This window comes from Hylobates moloch, unplaced genomic scaffold (assembly GCF_009828535.3).
Source record: "Hylobates moloch isolate HMO894 unplaced genomic scaffold, HMol_V3 SCAFFOLD_19, whole genome shotgun sequence".
NCBI classification, from domain to species: Eukaryota; Metazoa; Chordata; class Mammalia; order Primates; family Hylobatidae; genus Hylobates; species Hylobates moloch.
In genome coordinates, this window is record NW_026652294.1 from 46,374,288 (window position 1) to 46,394,249 (window position 19,962).

General features: G+C 47.7%; 2 protein-coding genes and 1 long non-coding RNA gene across 6 annotated transcripts in view; 2 read left to right on the forward strand and 1 right to left on the reverse strand.

Moving 5' to 3' along the window:
• The window catches only part of LOC116458311 (Golgi apparatus membrane protein TVP23 homolog B), a 111,856-nt gene that overhangs the window by 88,838 nt on the left and 3,056 nt on the right, over positions 1 to 19,962 (forward strand). For both annotated transcript variants that reach the window (XR_009211216.1, XR_009211218.1), the window contains 3 exons: positions 3,681 to 3,797; positions 4,705 to 4,854; positions 19,302 to 19,386. The gene's annotated coding sequence lies outside the window, so the exon portion shown is untranslated. The remainder of the gene's footprint in view (positions 1 to 3,680; positions 3,798 to 4,704; positions 4,855 to 19,301; positions 19,387 to 19,962) is intronic.
• On the reverse strand, positions 1,530 to 4,488 carry LOC131382064 (uncharacterized). Its single transcript, XR_009211222.1, has 3 exons — positions 4,306 to 4,488; positions 3,251 to 3,482; positions 1,530 to 1,969 (listed from the first exon to the last, which is right to left on the reverse strand). It is a non-coding gene; the product is annotated as an uncharacterized LOC131382064 (long non-coding RNA).
• The window catches only part of CDRT4 (CMT1A duplicated region transcript 4), a 31,385-nt gene continuing 16,248 nt past the window's right edge, over positions 4,826 to 19,962 (forward strand). Inside the window, exons 1-2 of one of the 3 annotated variants that reach the window (XM_058431999.1) lie at positions 4,826 to 4,854; positions 19,302 to 19,386. In XM_058431999.1, the coding sequence (XP_058287982.1) occupies positions 19,314 to 19,386 (73 nt within the window). In that variant the 5' untranslated portion in view covers positions 4,826 to 4,854; positions 19,302 to 19,313. Of the gene's footprint in view, positions 4,855 to 19,301; positions 19,387 to 19,962 lie in introns of those variants that run through there. The other 2 variants (XM_058432000.1, XM_058432001.1) reach the window with 2 other exon arrangements.

Here is a 19,962-nt window from a genome sequence, read left to right on the forward strand (position 1 = left end):
ATATTTTAAATAAAGAATGAAAACAAAATGAAAAACACACTAAAAAACAGGGCTCAGACAAGTGGTTTTGTTTTTATTTTCATTTTTATTACAGAATTTTCTTAAACATACGCAAGAATAGAGAGACTGGTACAATGAACATCTACATACCCATCACTCAGCACCCTAACAGTCGTCCTCTTTTGCCCATCTTATTTAATTTGCCATTTACTTTCTTTGGCTTTGCTTGTTTTGAGGGGTCCTGTAGTATTTTGAAGATCTTGCCATTTTTACTTAAATATATATTGTGATCATTACACGTACAGATTTTCCTCATTAGTTTAGAGAAGTCGAATTTCCATTTTATGGATATTCCATATTTTGATCAGTCTCCCTTCAATCAGCATTTAGATAGTTTCCAGATTCTTGACATTATAAGCCATGTCACTAGGAACATTCAGTTTTATACCATTATATTACCTTTTTTTTTTTTGAGACGGAGTCTCGCTTTGTCACCCAGGCTGGAGTGCAGTGGTGCAGTCTCGGCTCACTGCAACCTCTGCCTCCCGGGTTCACACGATTCTCCTGCTTCAGCCCCCTAAGTAGCTGGGACTACAGGCACCTGCCACCATGCCTGGCTAATTTTTGTATTTTTAGTAGAGATGGGGTTTCACCGTGTTAGCCAGGATGGTCTCAATCTCCTGACCTGATGATCCGCCCACCTGGGCCTCCTAAAGTGCTGGGATTACAGGTGTGAGCCACTGCGCCTGGCCTATACCATTATATTACTATTTGAGGTGTCATTCTCCTGCCTGGGCTTTCAGCCATCTGGTAGAATTAGCATTTCTCGCCAATACTTACAAGTTCTAGTAAAGGCTCATATAATCCATTTTCATTCATTTTGATAGGTCTAAATGGTTGTGTTCTTGTCTTTAATTCAGAAAATGTTTATCGAGCATACAATATAAGCTGGATATCCCTGTAGGCTCTGGAGATGTGAGAGTGACTGGGATATAAACTGTGTTCAAGGTACACATAGTTCAGTGGAGAAAAGATTGCATTGCATTTTGCCTCTTTTCCTGCTTTACATGTGTTGTATCAGCTAGGATTAAATTTAGTTGTGAGTGGCAGAAAATACAATAACTGCCTTAAACCAGTTCACTACAAAAATCCTCAATAACTTTAGCTACTTTTGGAGTTTGCAAATATCCAATATATTCTTTTGAAAACTGGCCAATAAAGGAGAAAATATGCAACATTTGTGTTGCCTTTCTCATAAACTGCAAAGAAATCAAACAGTTGATGAGAAGTGTCTCCTTTAGAGGTGTTCCAAGTAAAAAACGAAGAAGAAATAATAGCTTGAGAATATTACCAATCTGCAACTGTTAATGAAATAGTATTTCTAGTCAATAAATCACTAATAGCTGCTAACACCGCAAAAGGAGAGAGAGCCCTGGATTCTGTACCTCCAAATATTTACACCATCATTTATGAAAAGCAGACCTAGAGCTGGTCAAGGCTGTAGATATGACAGCTGCTTTATATGGGGACAGAGGCACTTGCTAAAGGACACTATGAAGATGTAATCAGTGCAGTCCAGACCATGGGAAACTCAGTTCCTTCTGCAGATAAGGACACAGTATCGGAGAGGGAGGGGCAAACTGTACAGGCAAAGAGACTTAAGAAGTTTATAGACCAATTTGCATTGAAGTTTGGTTTGTCAAGACCTCTCGTGGCCTTTGCGTTTCTCAGAGCATCCTCGGTGCTTTGGCTTCTGCGGCCAATTGCCTGTTCGTTTCCTACCTCCATTTGCATTCCTGAGAGATAATTGGATTGGCCCAGGTCCTCTTTTTGTTCTAGGCTGTAGGTCAGAGGTCAGCCGGTGGACTGCCTGGTTTGATCATATGTCCTCCTTTGACTTACTCAGCTGGAGGTAAAGGGCCAAGGGGACCTCATGAGGAAGGAGTGATGTGTGCAGCTGCTCAACACCCTGAAAGGCAATTTGGGGACCAAGAGGGAGAGTTAATAAACTGACCTAACACATCAAGTTTTTTCTGTGATTTGTTTTTTCATATGCAACTTGAGCGTGGAGGCCAAAGGGATACACCTGAGCCCATTTGGCCAGTGATTTGGGGTTCTGGGGCAAGAGGAAGAGCAGCCCATGTGAGTTGGGTAGGGGTGGGGGGCTCTGGGCAGGCTCACCATGGATTTCGGGGGGATTCTCAGGCAGGGAGAGCTGCCTGGTGGCCCCTTCTTAGTGGTGTATGTTCTGGAATTTGCACTTTGATTTTTCTACTTAGGAATTGTGTATCCATGGGCAACTTACTGAACGGTGTGCCTCAGTTTCATCACTTTGTAAAATGGGGATTAGAGTAGTGGAAACTGCCTCGAAGGTATTCCTGGGAGTTTTGAGCCCAGAATAAGCTAGTGTGTGAAGAGTTGAGAGCAGTACCTGGCACGGGGTGTGTGCATGGGTGACCTGGAGCCAACTCTGGAACCCCAGCTTTTTAATTCATTCTGCCTTGAATGAAGGGGCTGGCTGCGCTTAGTACCTGCCTGTGGGGAAGTTACCAGGCAGCCCAGTGCTGAGGCCAGCAAGGTACACTGAGGAACCCCAGAAGCACTGAGGTCAAGTCCCCGAGTCCCATGGGGCATCTCTGGGTTGGTCAACACTGGGGTCACATTGCACGTTTGCTCAGCTTGCCCCTTCTCAGTGCCAGTAGAAGCCCATGGTGAGCCCAGATACAGGGGCTGCTGACTAACCGGGAATTTGCTGCCCACAGAGGAGGGAAAAATGCACCTCCCCAAAGCCAACAATCAAAGGCTAGGCAAGCCCTGTGGGAGGAAAATAACTTGGGCTACAGATTTTCTTTTCTGGGCTTGGAGTCTTGCCATGGACAACACAGAAACAGACATGATTAGCATCATGGCTTCCGGAAACACTGTGTGTGTGCACTAGCAGGTGGTGGGCTGATGTCACTCTCAAATGGCTTTCTCGAGTCCGAGGGTCTGGCTCCCTGCCAGGCCCTGGCCCATTGCACATCAGCGCTAGGTATAAGCAGCTCAGAGAGTCACTTCAAGCTGCAGAAGACTTCTGGGGTGAGTCTTTGGAGGTTCTTGTGGAACCACAGGGGAGGTCCCCTGCTTATCTGCTACACTTCAAACCTGGCCTGTGCACTCAAAGATGTCCACTGTCTTCCCCAGACTTGCTGGGAGAGAGAGCAGAACCTTGTCAGACTGGCCCATCCCAACTCCCCGCCATCCCCCTCACCTGTGCATTTCCCGTAGCATTTCCAGATGCTCAGGCTGCCCGGCACCTCCGTGACTTTGCCCAGAGCCTTCCCTTGTCTAGAGCTTGTGAATGGAGATACTCAGAGCTCAGGGACACTGAGCCACAAAATAGGGGCCCATGGAAAGGTTGAAGGCATGGCTTCGCTGACACGGGAGCTCCAGAGCGAGAATGAATTCAGAGTTTAGGGCTGGAGCTGAAGAGGAACTAGAGCCTGGAGAGAGGGGAGGATAGAGAAAGGCTTTTTGAGAACCGCAGCAATGAGGGCTCTGCCTGAGGCTCTAGGTACTGACTCGTGGGCAGTGAGGAGAGGAAGATTTTTGTTGGGGATCCGCTTGATGTATGTTTTCTTACAACTAAATGATAAAACTGAGGCTGAAACACAGGTATTTTCTGCCTGGCCTTTTTCTAGAATGCACCTCTCTCTGACGACTATAGACAGCTATGAAGAAAGGGAGATCATGGGAAATATATGTTTGAGTCAGTGCGACTTGGAGGAAGCTCAAGTGCTTGCTGCGGTTGCAGACAGGTGAGGGAACTTTACATTCCTGGCTGGACAGATTGGGCTCTGGGATTAAAGCGGTGGTTGGGGAGTGGGGAGGAACAGACGCAGGGAGAGACACTGCAAAGGATTGTCAACAGGGCGTGATGATAACACAGGGAGAGCAAGTCCAGCCTGTCTCCCGGGTGCTGCCCCGAGTTGATGACTGCAATTAAACTGCTAGGCTTTACAGCCTGCTCTGCACTGCGTCCTCCTGGCATCTTGGGGACTTTTTCACGGTTGGGGCCACAAGGGAGGTTAGAAGCTGCTCACTCTCTCCATTGCCAAGCACGGGCCGGTCAATGGAGTTGGGGAGAAGGAGGCTAATTCTCAACAGCCTGTTAGTGACAGCCATTCTCTCTCCAGCTTATCTGAAGAGCATTTTATTTCAGAAGAAGGCTGAGAGCTTGTTAGAAAGGCAAGTTCTTGGGCCCCACCCCACATCTACTGAATCAGAGACCCTGGGAGTGGGACCCAGCGATCTGTCTTAATAGACCTTCTAGGAGATTCTGGCGCTAAGGAAGGAGACCACAGGTCTTGTCTATCTCTGTAGTGGGCCGCGTCTGGCCCAGAGTAACTGCTTGTTGAAATGATCAGAGATCTCAAATGAGGTCATGCATGTTGGGGGGTGTGTGTGTGTGCGTGTGTGTGTGTTGTGTATCTTTATGTGTGTTGTGTGTTTGGTCTAGGGTCCAGCACATAGTAGGTGTTCACTCTTGGGGTGGGAATAATCATTCCAACGTCCGTGTTTGAGGACTGCATTGCTGGTGCCCGCTGAGCCCGCAGAGGAGGAAGAGAACAGGGCAGAAGATTCAGGAGGGGATGCATGGCAACTTCTGATGTCACAGTGCCCCATTCACTCCTGACTTCTGGCTCGTGGGTCACTTTGGGGCAGGAGCAAGAGGATGGTTAGCTGCAGCAAAGAGAAGACCAAGGAGAAGTGGGATCGAGAGCACAGGGGACAGCTGGAAACAAAATATAAACGCCGGGCAGGGGAAGAGCCAAGATAGTGAAGGAAGGATGGGGAATCACAGAAACTTCTCAGGTAACAATCTGGGCCAGAACACTGGGTGTCCCCAGAGAGGGAAGTCGAGGGTGAAAGTGAAAAGGCTCACACCCAACTTCCAGGAGAAGGTCAGGTCCTTCACCAAAGAATAATCCTGCCATTAAAGGGTCCCCAGAGTCCCCAGCATTACTTCCCTTCAGTGGATCCCAATCCTGGTCACCCAATCCCCTCAGGACTTTGTAAAACGTACTGATGCCCAACCCCTGCCAACAAGCTCGTCCCATTCCTGGGATTCTGATTTACTTTGTCTGCAGAGGGCTCGAGCTCAGGTATGTCTATAATGACAGCCAGGTGATTCTATTGTGCACTCAGGGCTGACCACTCTACTTAAACAAAACACACACACACAAAATATACCCCTGTTCCCCCCCGTCCCCTGGGGGTGATGGACGTTGGGGACGAGGGTGATGATATTCCCACAGATACATTACCTCTCCACAGAGCTCAGGACCAAAGGAATGTTTAGCCAGAACTGGTAAATGCCTTTTTAAAAAAAAAAAATTATTAAGCACCCATAGAAACCTATAGGGACAAAGGTAACTAAGAGGATTTTTACAAAGCAATAATAATCAAGTCACTTATTTAAAAATAATTAATCATGCTTGTAATCCCACCACTTAGGAAGGCTGAGGCAGGAGGATTGTTTGAGGCCAGGAACTCAAGACCAGCCTAGGCAACATAGCAAGACCCCATTTCTACAAAAATAAAAATAAAAATAAAAATAAATTAGCTGGGCATTGGTGTGCACCTGTAGTCCCAGCTACTCTGGAGGCTGAGGCAGGAGGGCCCCTTGAGTCCAGGTGTGTGTCTGTACTGAGTGTGTGTCTGTGTGAGCCCAGGAGTTTGAGGCTGCAGTGAGCCATGATCGTGCCACTGCACTCCAGCCTGGGTGTCAGTGAGACTGTCTCTATAAAAATAAAAATCAAAAAAGTAATTTAGAACAAGGAATAAAAGACACCAATGAATGAAACAAAAAATTAGTAAGAAACCTTACAATCCATGAATGCACCTTGGTGTAGATAGGGGTGGGGAGAAGAGAACAGAAGAGACTCGTTTCTGCAGATGAGGCAGCCCTTCCCTTCTCCCCATCTGGGTGGAAGCTGGCCCAGTGCCCGGGCTCCCACCCCAGGCAGTGTTTCTGGAGGCCTGAGCTCAAAGCCTAGTGTTTGTGCTGGAAGCTCTTGCTTTACACTTGTTTGAGCTACATTGAGTCAGTATGAGAGAAGCAGATAGGTGACGCAGGTTAAGAACATGGGCAGCCGAGTCCCTGGGTTCAAATCCAGACTCTGTCACTTGTCAGTTCACCCACTGGCCTGGGCCAGGGAGATGACCAGGGTCCCAGGTCGCAGGCTGCCTCCAGGCTTCCTGGTAGGCTCTGCCCTCCCTCCCCCTCCCTTTCCCTCCCTCCTCCTCCCTTTCCCTCCCTCTTTCAGGGATGTCTTCTAAGTGCTTACTGCTTGTGCAGGGCACAAAGAGGTTTTCCCCACCAGCTGTAGAACACTCAGGCCCTGTAACACCTGGATCTGCCCCCACGTGCAGCAACTCTAGGATCCTCTCTTGCCCTCCTGCTGCTGCCACCCTCAGGGGTCTGGAGTCCTCATGCTGAGCACTGCATGTCCTCCCCACGGTGGATGGCCAGGCTCCCTCCCCCTCTTCCCTGACCACAGCAAAAGCCCCTTGGCTGCCATATTGGAAGGCGTTAGTGTGCGTGTCTGTGCATGTGTAGGTGTGTGCGTCTCCGTGTTTGTGATATGTCTGTGTGTTTGTGTGTTGTGTGTATCTTTGTGCGTGTGTGTCCGTGTGTTGTATGAATGTCTTGGTGTGTATCTCTGTGCTGGTGTATGTGTGTCTGTGTGTTGGTGTGTGTGTATGTACCTATGTGTCTTTGTTGTGTGTGTTTGTGTTGGTGTGTCTGGTGTTGCTATGTGTCTGTGTTGTGCATGTCTGTGTTGCGTGTGTCTGTGTGTTGGTGTGTCTGGTGTTGGTGTGTGTTTGTGTTGGTGTGTGTCTGTGTTGTGTGTTGTGTGTCTGTGTGTTGGTGTGTGTCTGTGTTGTGTGTCTGTGTGTTGGTGTGTGTGTGTTGGTGTGTCTGTGTTATGTGTGTCTGTGTTGTGTGTGTCTGTATTGCGTGTCTGTATTGGTGTGTGTTTGTGTTGGTGTGTGTCTGGTGTTGGTGTGTGTTTGTGTTGGTGTGTGTCTGTGTTGTGTGTGTGTATTGGTGTGTGTGTTGTGTGTGTCTGTGTGTTGGTGTGTGTTTTGGTGTGTCTGTGTTTGGTGTGTGTCTGTATGAAGGTGTCTTGTGTTGTTTGGTGTTTTTGTTTGGTGGGTGTCTGTGTTGTGTGTACTGTGTTGTAGTGTCTGTGTGTTGGTGTGTCTGGTGCTGGGTATGTCTGTGTTGGTGTGTGTCTGTTGTGTGTGTGTGTCTGTGTGTTGGTGTGTGTGTTGCACCCACTTGCACTTTCTTGAACCCTGCTTGATGTCTGTGCCTCTGTTCCCGTATCCCTGCTGGTTCCTTCCTGTGCTGGCTGTCAGCAGAGCTGTGAATGTGGATGCCAGGCTGGAGTGAGTGAAAGAGCAACCGCTGGTATGGGCCATTCGCTGGGGGATTTTGGCAGAGAAAAGGAGCAAAATAGAAGTAACGGAAGCTTGGGGGTCAATGGAAGAATTTTTTAGAGGAGGGGAGACTTGGCAAGGTTTGAAAGCAGAAGGGAAGGGTGCATGACGAGGGACATTTGGAAAAGTGCTGGAGAGGGGAGTAGAGGGAGGCAGCCAGGGAGGTGCACCAGCAGGGATTGGGGTGAGGGCGCAGGAAAGGACACAGAAACCCCACCCCAGGCCTTGTTACCCAGCTCTCAGATTGCTAATGCCCAGCACCTAGTGCTGCCACTCAGGAATCAGCTCCAACTAGCAAGGGGTGGGAAGGGAAGAAGCGAGCTTGGAAAAGGCAGCTGCTGCTGCAATGAGGGTGATATGTAATGCTCACGGACCCGTGCTAATCATTTCCTCCTTTGACTTGTGCCAGGGGCCAAGCCTAGGGCAGGTGCTGGTCTCTGCCTTTGATGGGCTCAAGGTCTATTTGGAGTATGGATGCATCAGCTCTCAAACTTGAAGGCTTGCCTGGCCTAGGGGTCTCCACCTCTACCCACTGGCATCTCCATCCCCATCCCTGGCCCTATCCCCAAGCTCAGTGACACATCACCAGAGAAAAACGAGGCCAGAGAGGTTAATAAGTTACCCAAGGTCACACAGTTGGTCAGAAGCAAGACTCGAACCTAGCACTGCCTGATGCCAACATTCGAGGTCTGCACCTCCATGCCATACTCCTAGAGGGCATTGAGTTCCTGGTCCCCGTGCTCTGTCTGACTTCTGACTCTGTTACTTGCTTGGCCTTTGAATATCACTTTGCCGGCTCCTCTGCCCGCCTGACTTGGACCCTTGCTGATTTCACCCAGCTTGTGAGTCTCAGCTCAGACTTCCCCACCAGCTACTGACCCCAGGCCAGACCTTAGCCTTGTATCTTCCCTAGGACCCTCTTGGGCTCCCTCAGACCCCATTTCCTCAGGCCACCCACATCTCCGATGACAGATAGGCAGGCGGGAAGATGCTCAGAAGACGGTGTTAAGGAGGAGATACTTTAGGTTGGAATCAGCCAGCATAGCCTCTGGCACATGGCACAGTGGAGAGCCCACTGCAGAGAGGGCAGCTGGGAGCAGCTTCATGGCTCACAGAGGGTGGAGCTGCATGGAATGTGCCGGGAAAGTCAACGAGGAAAATTTGGCCAAGTTACAGCGAGTGCCTAGCTGAAACCGGACACCAAGAATTTGTAGCAGGTCAGGCCTGCTGCCTGGGAAATAGTTGGCCTACTTTGCTTTTCAGTTTTCATCGTTTATTTCTAAAATAAATGTTTATTTTACCTTTGTATTTAAGGTTTTTAGGAACATGGGAAAGAATGATTTTGTTCTGGTTTTAGACACTTACTTTTGGCCTTAGACAGACACGAGCCAGCTTGCTAATTACAGCCTAAAAGTCAGTGTCTGATGGTGGAGTCTTTCTTTGATAGGTGCTGCTGCCTGGTGGCACATCTCCAGGCTTTGCGTTCTCCACCCCGGCCCAGTGATCCAAGATTTCAGCCCCACTCATAAAGACCCTAGCCCTGCCCTACCCACTTCCCCATTGTTTCCCAACATGCCTGATCTTCTCTCCTCACCCTCAATCCAGGGCTCCTGACTGATGCTGAAGAGAATGGCACACTCACACCCACACACGCATGCATAGCCCTTCAGTCATCTCGACAATCTTCATTTCCCTCCTTCTAGCAGTTTTTGTTCCATTCCTGTCCACCTCCTCCCACCCCCATCTCCTGCTCAACTATCTTAATATCTTTATTAAAAAAAAAAAAAAATTGAGGCTGGGCGCGGTGGCTCACTCCTGTAATCCCAGCACTTTGGGAGGCTGAGGCGGGCGGATCACAAGGTCAGGAGATTGAGACCATCCTGGCTAACATGGTGAAACCCCGTCTCTACTAAAAAATACAAAAAATTAGCCAGGCGAGGTGGCGGGCGCCTGTAGTCCCAGCTACTCGGGAGGCTGAGGCAGGAGAATGGCGTGAACCCAGGAGGCGGAGCCTGCAGTGAGCCAAGATCGTGCCACTGCACTCCAACCTGGGTGACAGCAAGACTCCGTCTCAAAAAAAAAAAAAAAAATTTTTAAAAAAAAAGGTCCAAAAAAAGCGCCACACAGTTCAATCTTGGTGATGTGTCTAAAGTGAACATTCAGTAACAATCACCCATGACAAGAAATGCAACACTGCTAGCTTCTAGAAACCTCCCTCCTTCCTTCTCCCATCAATAACCCCTTTCTCTAATCCTCAGAGGTCACTACTCTCCTGAATTTATGGAAGTCACACACTTGCTTTACACTAAATGTATTTCTAAACCCTATATTTTGCTGTTTTTTGAACTTTATGTAAATTGACTCATGTTTACTCTTTTGTGCCTGGCTTCTTTCACTCAGCATTATGTTTGTGTGATTCATTCATGTGGCTGCAATAGGTATAGCCTGTTCCTTTTCATTGCTGTATAGTATTCTACTGAATGAATGCCCATATATATGGGCAATTCTGTCTGCAGACTCCAGCTAAGGAACCCTCTGTTTCCCCATAGGACCCAGCCCCAAGGTAGGGTCCCTTCATGGTTTGACTTCTACTTTTCTTTAGAATCTTTTCTTTTCTTTCTTTCTTTTTTTTGAGATGGAGTCTCACTCTGTCGCCCAGGCTGGAGTGCAGTGGCATGATCTCGGCTCACTGCAAGCTCCACCTCCTGGGTTAACGCCCTTCTCCTGACTCAGCCTCCCGAGTAGCTGGGACTACAGGTGCCCACCACCACAGCCGGCTAATTTTTTGTATTTTTAGTAGAGATGGAGTTTCACCGTGTTAGCCAGGATGGTCTCAATCTCCTGACCTTGTGATCCGCCCACCTCGGCCTCCCAAAGTGCTGGGTTTACAGGCGTGAGCCACCGTGCCCGGCCTAGAATCTTTTCTTGCTAGAGACCTCTCCCCTGACCCTTGAGCACCCTCTGTATTGGCCATTTCTGCAGTTCCTTAAGTGTGCTGTGCTCACCTGGCTTTTATGCAGCCTGGCATCCTGCTACTAATTTTTTAAGGGACTCGAATCTGCTGTTTACTTCAGTCTCACCTTCGGCCAGTCTTTGTTTTATGCTTTATGCTTCAGCAATATTGAAATATATTTTAATTTTTAAGACTACATACTACTTTGTCCTTTTCCTCAAGTTTTTTCTGTTTTTCATCCCTTATTTGTTTCAGTAATGCCTACTTACTATTCAAAATGAAACCTAGGTTCCACCTCCTCCAAGAAGTACCTACTGATTCCCTTTATCTGTGGCCTATATTTATATATAGCCTATATTCATATCACAGCAAATGGCATGCAGCATTGCACTGAACCACACTGATGGTGATCTGTGGCAAGAAAATGGTCCAGTCTGGTGGTTCTCAAAATGTGGTCCCTAGATGATACTGGTCTTCACCTGGAGACCTGTTAGAGATGCAGATTCCTGGTGCTTACTCCAGGTCTTACTCCAGAATTAGAAACTCTGGGCATGAGACCCAGGAGTCTGTGCTTTAAAAGGCTCTCTAGGCGATATTGGTACTAAGGAAGCGGACCACTGGTCTCCTCCATCACTGTAACTGGCAGATCTGGTCCAGAATAAATGTTGAAATAAAATAAACTCAAGTCATCTACCCCAGGAAGTCTTCCCAGCATTCCTAGGCTGGGTGAGGAATCACTCCTGTCCTTGTGGCAGCCCGCATGCTGTAGCGGAACTGCAGAGGCCGACTTCCCTAAGGGCAGGGATTCTGCTGCCTTTGCCTTGCTATCCCTATGCCTGGAACAGAGCTCCGTATTATAGTTTTAGGTCCTGGGATATACATGAGAGAAAAGACAGAACAATTCCTTCCTTTCATGGAATTCAAGTTCTAAGAGGGCAGGCAGAAAATAAATTGTAAACAAACAAATGTAAAATAATTTCAGATAGCAATAATTGCTGTCAGGGAAACAGAACAAAGTGATGTGATAGAGTTGGATTGAGTGGCTAGTTTAGAGTAGGAAGTTAGAAAAAGCCTTTCTGAGAAGGCAACATTGAGCTAAGATTTAAATGATCAAACACCAACTATGTAAAAATCTGTGAAAGTCAATCTGGAAGGAGGGAATGGTTGGAGTTTGGTGAGTTTGAGGACCGACAGGAGGACAATGTGGCTGCAGGGTGGTTGGGGGTGGAGAAGGCGGAGGAGGGAGAGAGAGAGATAGAAACAGAGAGACCTCAGAGGTGGACAGAGGCAGCCGTGGAAGGAGTTTGGATTTCATCCCAAGGGCTCTGGGAGAACCCTTGGAAAGTGATGTTTGTGTTGGGGAGTGGCGTGTACTGGTGCAGGTTTTAGAAAGATCACTTTGGCTGCTGTGTGGATAAAACAAATTACACAGGGGGCAAGTGTGGGAGCAGGGAGGCCAGTTTGGAGGCTGTGCGGGCAACCAGGCAGATATGGGGGCAGCACTGGGGCAACATGTTTGATCACGTGGAATTCTGCTTCCACTGTATTAGATGTGTGGCTTTCAGGAAGTCACCGAACATTTATATGCCTCAATTTTACCCTCTGTAAGAGGGAATAATCCAGCACTTAATGCACAGGTTTGCTGGGAAGGCTCAATGAGTTAATAAGTATAAAACATAAATACCGATAGTGTGAGTTATTTTTATATTATTGTTATTAGCAGCAGTAGTAGTTGTCATAATTGTAGAATAAAGAGAACGAAGGATTTAAGACAATTACAGGTTGAGTTGACATGACTTGATAACAAATTGGATTTTGAAGATGAGGGGAAGAGGAAAAGAAGATTCCTAGTTTTTTGGCAACAGGTTCATTAAGGGTGCTGGTTAACAAACTGGAGGAAGGCCAGTGGGGAAGCAGGTTTTGAATGTGGTGGGAGAGAGAGGTGTCAGGAGCTGTTTGAATGAGGTAGGTTGATGTACCTATAAAATAGCTGTGAGGAGATGTCTGGCAGGGATTGGATATAAGAGCCTGCAGTTCAGGGAAGAGCCCATGGCTAGAGACACATTTGGGAGTTGGGGCACGGTGTCCTGAAAAAATAAAAGCAAAAGGAGATTCCTTTGACATGGAATCACTGTGATGAAGAATGATTCTACCTCATTAATCGACTCAATAGAGGCCGGGCACAGTGGCTCATGCCTGTAATCCTAGCACTTTGGGAGGCTGAGGCTGGCGGATCACGAAGTCGGGAGATTGAGACCGTCCTGGCTAACACGGTGAAACCCCATCTCTACTAAAAATACAAAAAAAATTAGCCGGGCATGGTGGCAGGTGCCTGTAGTCCCAGCTACTTGGGAGGCTGAGGCAGGAGAATGGCGTGAATCTGGGAAGCGGAGCTTGCAGGCAACTGAGATGGTGCCACTGCACTCCAGCCTGGGCGACAGAGCAAGACTCCGTCTCAAAAAAAAAAAAAAAAAAAGAAAAAGAAAAAGAAAAAGAAGAAAAAAAAAGAAATCAACTCAATAGAGAAGCCTGGCTGTATACGTTCCTTGACACCTACCAAGAGTGAGAGAACAGTGTGGGGAGGGGCCTGAAGACAACAGTGGAAATGGCCTTCTCAGAACCACCTTCAGGAAGGATGGCAGAGCCCTGTTGGGGTGGGTGTTACAAGTCAAAAGAAGCCCCATTTGTCTTGTTGTTCATGAGTGGAGGGGAGGTTCCTGCTTCTTCTGCAAAAAAAAGTTTTAGAAATCACCATGAAACAGTGGCCAAACTGAGGTAGAAAAAGTGTTCCTGAAACTGGAACCAAAAATTTCCGAACGACAGCACAATTTGGCATAGCTGTTCTGAGTCTAGGAACACAGGAGCCCTCACGCCATTTCTGTGACCTCCCCAAGGCAAATCGTGAAACTTGCAGATTTTCTTTATTATCAAGTGAGGCAGTGACAGACCTGCTCAATGGTCCTTAAATTTTCATGAGCAACAGAATCCCCAGGAAGGCTTGTGAAAATAGATTGCTGGGCCCAGCCTGCAGAACTTCTAGTTCAGTAGGCTAAGGTGGGATCCAATAAATTGCATTTCCAACAAACTCCCTGGTGTTGCTGCTGCTGGTGATGGAGGTCCCAGGACCACCCCTTGACAGCCTCTGGTCTGGATTATACAGGTTCCCCGACAGCAGGGACAGTATCCCTCCTGCTCACCTCACTCAGTAGGAGGCCCTCAATAATTCAGATTAAATGAGTGGAGTAATAAGCCTTCGGTGGTGTGTCCCTCGGGGCTCAGGAATGGGTGAATGCCGTGGCTGTCAGGGGGAGACAGGAGTGAAGGCCAGGTTGAGACAGACTGTCATGCTGGACATTTAGTGGTTTGTTTCTTTGGCCTCTTCACGATAACCCGACTTACTTCTGCTGCCGCCCAGCAGCCCCGCTACTGAGTAGGATTCTACTCAGAGCTTCTGGTGGCCAAGTGGTCGTCTTTGGACTCTGCATTCTTCTCCTTGAACGTTCCTAATGTGAAGGTTCCCCCCTCCACTCTGACTGTGAGAAATCTTCCAACAATTCGGTTCAGGCCTGCATCTTCATGAATGGAATTTAGGTGGAATTTTAGGCAGAGGGACACAGTGACACAAAGGTGACACAGTGACACAGAGGTGATTTAAGGGGCAGTGTCTTTCCAAGATTCCTTATAGACCCCTGGGTAAAGCAAGTCCTTCCACTCCACCCTCCAGAGCCAGAGGAAACAGGGTGGGACCCTGGCATACGGCTATTGAGAGATGGAATTCGTTAAGTACCAGTAAAAGCAAAATGAATGTCGGTGGCCGCATCCCATGCAGCACACACATCTTTTGGTTAGAAAGACTGTACCTTCGCCCTGCACACAGAGCCTTCTTTCTTCCTCGAGGAAAAGTGACTCTTTCATGGCCTGCTGGGAGCCAAAGGAAATGGAAAAGTCTCACAGCGTCCTGACCCCCTCTCTGTTTCCTTCGGGCTTTCACAAGTTCAGTGGCCTTTGCACACAAGCTGGGTCCTGTAGGGGAACAGAGGGTTCTTTAGCTGGAGGCTGTGGACAGCACTGCCCATGTTTCCCTGGGAGACGAGAAGCCCCGTGCACTGACCTCCTAGCCTCGTCCCTGTCTTGGCAGCGTGTGGAGCGTGTGGAGCCCCTCCTGGCCCTCCCTGTCTGTGGCCCCAAAAGCAAAGCAGCTCAGCGGGGGCTTTTTTGAGAAGCTGCTGAGCTCAGACCCTGCTGGCTCCACATTCCTGGATGATGAGGGAGGGATTCCAGTGTTTACTTTGAACAATGTTTTCCTGTGTCTGAATCGACTGGGTGTTAAATTCTTCCAGATTTCTGGCTCCATGTTGCAGCTCCAATGGGACAGAAACAGGTTTACGGCAGTTGGCAAGAGAATGAAAGCAGGACCCATCTGGGCACCTTCTGCGTCTAGAATTTCCATTCTGTGGCTGGAAAGGCTGTTTAGCGCCCGCTCTGTGGGCTCCATGCCCAGGCGGGGTTTGTTGTGGTCTCAATTCACAGAGCTCTGCACTCGTGCCTTTCACATCTCCCACCCTAGAGGGCAAAAGTTAGCTTTTCTCTTTTGCAGACGCATCTGGGAATGAGAACAAGCCGAGTTTTTGGAAGGTCAGGGCTTGCAGTGTTTTCTCGGTGAGTACAAACCCAGAAGTCGGGCTCATAAGGAATTCATTTGGTGGGACATTAGGAAACTTCAGTGCATTCCATTTCCTGGGGACTGCTGTGCCAAGAGGTTTCAGAGACATGCAGGAGGTTCAAGCTGGAAAGGAGACAGGGTGCAGCAGACCTCAATCCTCATTTTTACCCAGGAGGAAACCGAGGTACAGAGGCAAAGTAGTGTGAGGGCTGAGATGTTGGACCGGAAGGGCTCGTCCCCAGTGCAGCTGGTTCGAGCTCTTGGTGCTGTGCAGTGGGTAATCCCATCTCTGACCACACAACCTTGCAGGGGTCTAGGAAACATTCTCCTCTTTATTAAGTGTTGGTAAATCAATGGCTTTAACAATGCAGAGAGCTTCAGAAAACAAACAGGATCGATTCCAAATTAAAGGCACTCTTTGGGTCCACCATGCACAATAGGTTCTGCGTTCTTGTTTTCTGGGTTGGTGAGCAATTCAGGGAAAACTCCCATAGGACCCCATGATGACCAGGGCTCCACAGAGTCTTTGGTGGGGCGCCAGTCTCTAGGCAGGCAGCTGTCAGCCTCTGAATCAGAACAGCCCAAATCCAAGTCAGACATGGGACGGATGATGGCCTTAAAACTTACTCCATTCTAGACCCCGTGCTGTCGGATTCTGGAAACCTACTCCTGAGCCCTGTGCGTGTGTGTGTGTGCGTGCGTGTGTGTGTGTGTGTGTGTGTATGGAAAGGAAGATTAGTGGCAATCTTCCTGGCTTCAGTGCCTAGGTGGAGTCCAAACAGTGTTTATGTAGTAGGGTTGAATAAAATAGTCCCATGACAGAACCTGACATTTTGATCTGGCTACTTTCACAAAGCCATTTTGGTGCCAAGAACATTTTTACTTAGTTTTCAAAAGAAACCATAAAAATGTCAGCTGTCTATACCTCTCCAGTAATGTCCAAGGCAAGCACCCTAACTCCATCTCTGAGCCTTCCCCCCATATCTTGCCCTCCATCCATACCCCACCTGTACCCCTCTGGCCATATTAGTATATCCACTGTGTCAAAATGACCTTATCAAAATCTGCTTTGTTGGAAGGGCAGCTGCATTTTTGTAGTATGTTATAGGCCTAAATTCTTTACATAGGTTCCCTTACTTTAGTAGAAATAGAGTCCCCTGGAGATGGAATGGGGAAGAAGGAATTATGCAGTGAAATTTCTCCCACTGCTGCCAGAGTAGAAGTCCTTCTCTGTCTCAGTTTTGTGGGTGGGATTTTTCCTTGATAGGTCTGGTAGGGGCTTTGTATTGGTTATCTCTTGGTGGGTAACAAAACACTCCAACAGTTAGTTGCTTTAAACAAATATTTGTTATCTCACAGTTTCTGTGGGCCAGGAACCGGGGTATGCCTTAGCTGTCTGCCTCTGTCTCAGAGTCTCTCCATGAGGCTACAGTCATGATTTTGGCTGAGGATGTGGTCTCATCTGAAGGCTCAACAGGAGGAGAATCCACTTCCAAATTCACTCACATGGATATTGGCAAGATTCAGCTCCTCACAGGCTGTTGAACTAAAAACACCAGTTTCTTGCTGCCTCTTGGCTGGAAAACTCCCTTAGTTCCTTGCCACATGGGACTCTCCATAGGGCAGTTTGTAACATGGCAGCTGGCTTCCCTTAAGATGAATGAGAAAGAGAGTGTAAGGGAGTGCTCAAGATGGAAGCCAACTTTTTTTGTGACCTAATCTCAGAAGTGACATTCCATCACTTAGACCATATTCTGTTTATTAGAAGTGAGTCATTAGATGCAGTTCATACTCAGGGGAGGGGATTTCACAAGGATGTGAATACCAAGAGGTGAGATTATTGGGAGCCATCTTACAGCCTGCCTAGGATAGGCCTTATGGGCCCAATTGCCATTCATCCTATGGGCTCTGTCACCCTTGCAGTTCTGTTAAGACATGAGTTGTGAGGGGCAGAGGAAAACGATTTCCATGTTCACCCTTACTCCTCCTGGGAGGTAGATAGCTTTGTTGGCATAGCATCTAGAGACTTCTCAGGGGCAAAAAATTCTGAGTTTCTAAACTATTAATAGTTACATTTACCCCCCACTCTCCCATCCCATCCCAGCTCCACTCCAAGGAAAACAAATGAGTCCAAGACAGCATCCACACTAATTTTCCCTTTCTCTATGGTCCCTGTCACTCTCTGAACAACGTGACACTTTAGTTCTCTCTAGAGTTCATCTAGTCCTCATGTTGGATGCCAAAGTCATCTGGTTTTCTTGTGTCCAGAATGAACCCTTAGTCATAAATCATAGAATAGAATGTATATCGATAGTTCAGGGTTCTTGGTGTTTACCAGAAAAGCTAACGGTTGCAAAGCTCCTTATGGATCGTGGAATACTTTTACTTACATCAATTGGATCATCATAATATCCCATGGGGCAGGATGTTTCCCACCTTGGGGATGAGGAAACTGAGGTTCAGAAAGACTAAGGAACTTGCTCAAGATGAGACATAATGAGGTGAAGCTGGGTTTCAATATGAGTTCTTCTACCTCCAAATTCTGTGCTCTACCCTACAGCACCTTGATGCTATTTGCAGATCTAAGTCTCCAGATTACTTCCAGTAGGAATCTGGCGAGACTTCTTGGCTCAGTTTTGCTCCTTAAGTCATTCTAGACCAGGGCTGCAATCATCTGAGAAGAGAAATAGAACTCAGCTAGGACAATGGATGTCAAAGCTGGGGTGAGGGAGAGCGGACATGGCTGGTGACTTAGGGAGTTACACAGGGTGTGCGTGTGTGTGTATGCATGTGCCTGTGTGTACACATTCGTGCAAGCGTGTGTGTGTGGCTCGTAGACTTTCTCATGCCAGTGACTATAGGGATGTTGTGCTCAGGGCTGTGTATATATGTGCACTTGTGTGTATTGCTGCCTGTTGGCTGGAAACCTCCCTCAGTTAACATGTGTACTTATGTGGCTGCAAGTGGGCCTAGATGCCTGGGACCCACCTGGGCTGGGGGATGAGCTCTAGAGAGTGCCTTTTGGTGAGCAGATGGTATAAACAGGACTCTTGGGATGTGAAAAGTAGTGTGGCTGGGGAGGGATGGGTGAGATGTAGGGACAGCACTGTGGCAGCAGTTGTGTTGAAGGGTCCCCTGAGCATGTCTTCTGACCTGCTATGACTTCAGTCCCTTCCCTGATCCTCAACGTAGTGACTCAGTTTTGGCAAGATGTGTCTTGGTACTAATTTCTCCAGCCTGAACATTGGACTGCATTGTTTTGGCATTGCAGCAGACATTGCCATCCTGCATATTAATGATGGTAACAGTCCAGCCAATAGGCTCTTACCATGTGCCTGTGCCCTGTGCCTTCTGCCCAATGCTGTATATGAATTATCTCATGAAATCCTCATGGCACTCCAAGGATAGTTTCTCTTACTGCCTCTGTTTTACAGATGAGAACACCGAGGCTTCTGAATTTTAACTGTCTTGTTCCTTGTTCCTGGTCATGCAGCTAAGTCACTGACCTGTCTTGAACTCGTGCTCTGAATTCTATGCTACACTTTCCCCAAAACAATTGTTTAATACACAGTTTTACTGTTTTGGGAACTTTGGTGAATTCTCCTATCAATTGCCATCTTCAGATATTGAAATCCATACACAATAATATTGCAGAACCTCACTAGAACAGTAAAGAGAGGGTGGTTTTTCTGCAATGCTGCACGAGGGTGGTTTTTAAAGGCCAGGCCTTTGTTGGGGAGAGGATGCCACAGAACGCGCTCCATGAACGGCCTGTTCCCGGATTTTAAAAGTATTTGATGCATCCCTCCACCATGCCAAGAAGACACATTAAAACCCTTTTTGTTTAATTGGATTTCTGACTCAACAAAAACTCCTTTTGTCAGAACTTCAGGATTTCCTGGCATGTTACCCACACATATTTTCTATGTGGATAGTTATGTTTCATTGTATACTATTGGGGTATCTTTGTGCCTAGAAAGACTCATTTGAAATGAATAATTAAAGGTTTCTGCCCAATTTCAAGAGGACTCTTTTGTGACTTCTGGGGAATGGACAATTGCTATTTTAATTTTTAATTATAGGCAACAATTTTTTATGTATTTAAGTGTCAATTCTCCCTCCACCCCCAAATCATTCATCTTAGTTACATTACAGTAAAATGTTGCCAGTTAACCTTCCTCATTCTGCGTTTCTCAGGAACCCAGTGAAATGAGCTGCACCAGGGACTTGAAGAAAGAGTTTTCAGCTGGGAGTAGAGAGGAAGGCAAGATATCAGAACAAGGTAAGCAAATCTGGCCTTGGGTTTCGACCAGAGTCTATCCTTCCATTGGGCCAAGAGTTGCCTGGAATGTAAGGATTTCACTTCTGAGCCTTAAAAACAAAGTTTAAAGAGAGAGAGAGAGAGAGAGACAAAGAGAAAGAGAGAGAGACACATCCCAACTAAATAACACACAATGGGATAGACGGCCCTGATAGATAAGGTTCAGATAAGATACTTGGGAGCAGAGAGGAGGGCCTGTCTATTCCACCGAGAGGCCTGGGCCAGCCTCTCAAAAGAAGTGTCAGGCCGGGCGCGGTGGCTCACGCTTGTAATCCCAGCACTTTGGGAGGCCGAGGCGGGCGGATCACGAGGTCAGGAGATCGAGACCACGGTGAAACCCCGTCTCTACTAAAAAAAATACAAAAAAATTAGCCGGGCGTGGCGGCGGGCGCCTGTAGTCCCAGCTACTCGGAGAGGCTGAGGCAGGAGAATGGCGTGAACCCGGGAGGCGGAGCTTGCAGTGAGCCGAGATCGCGCCACCGCACTCCAGCCTGGGCGACAGAGCAAGACTCCGTCTCAAAAAAAAAAAAAAAAAAA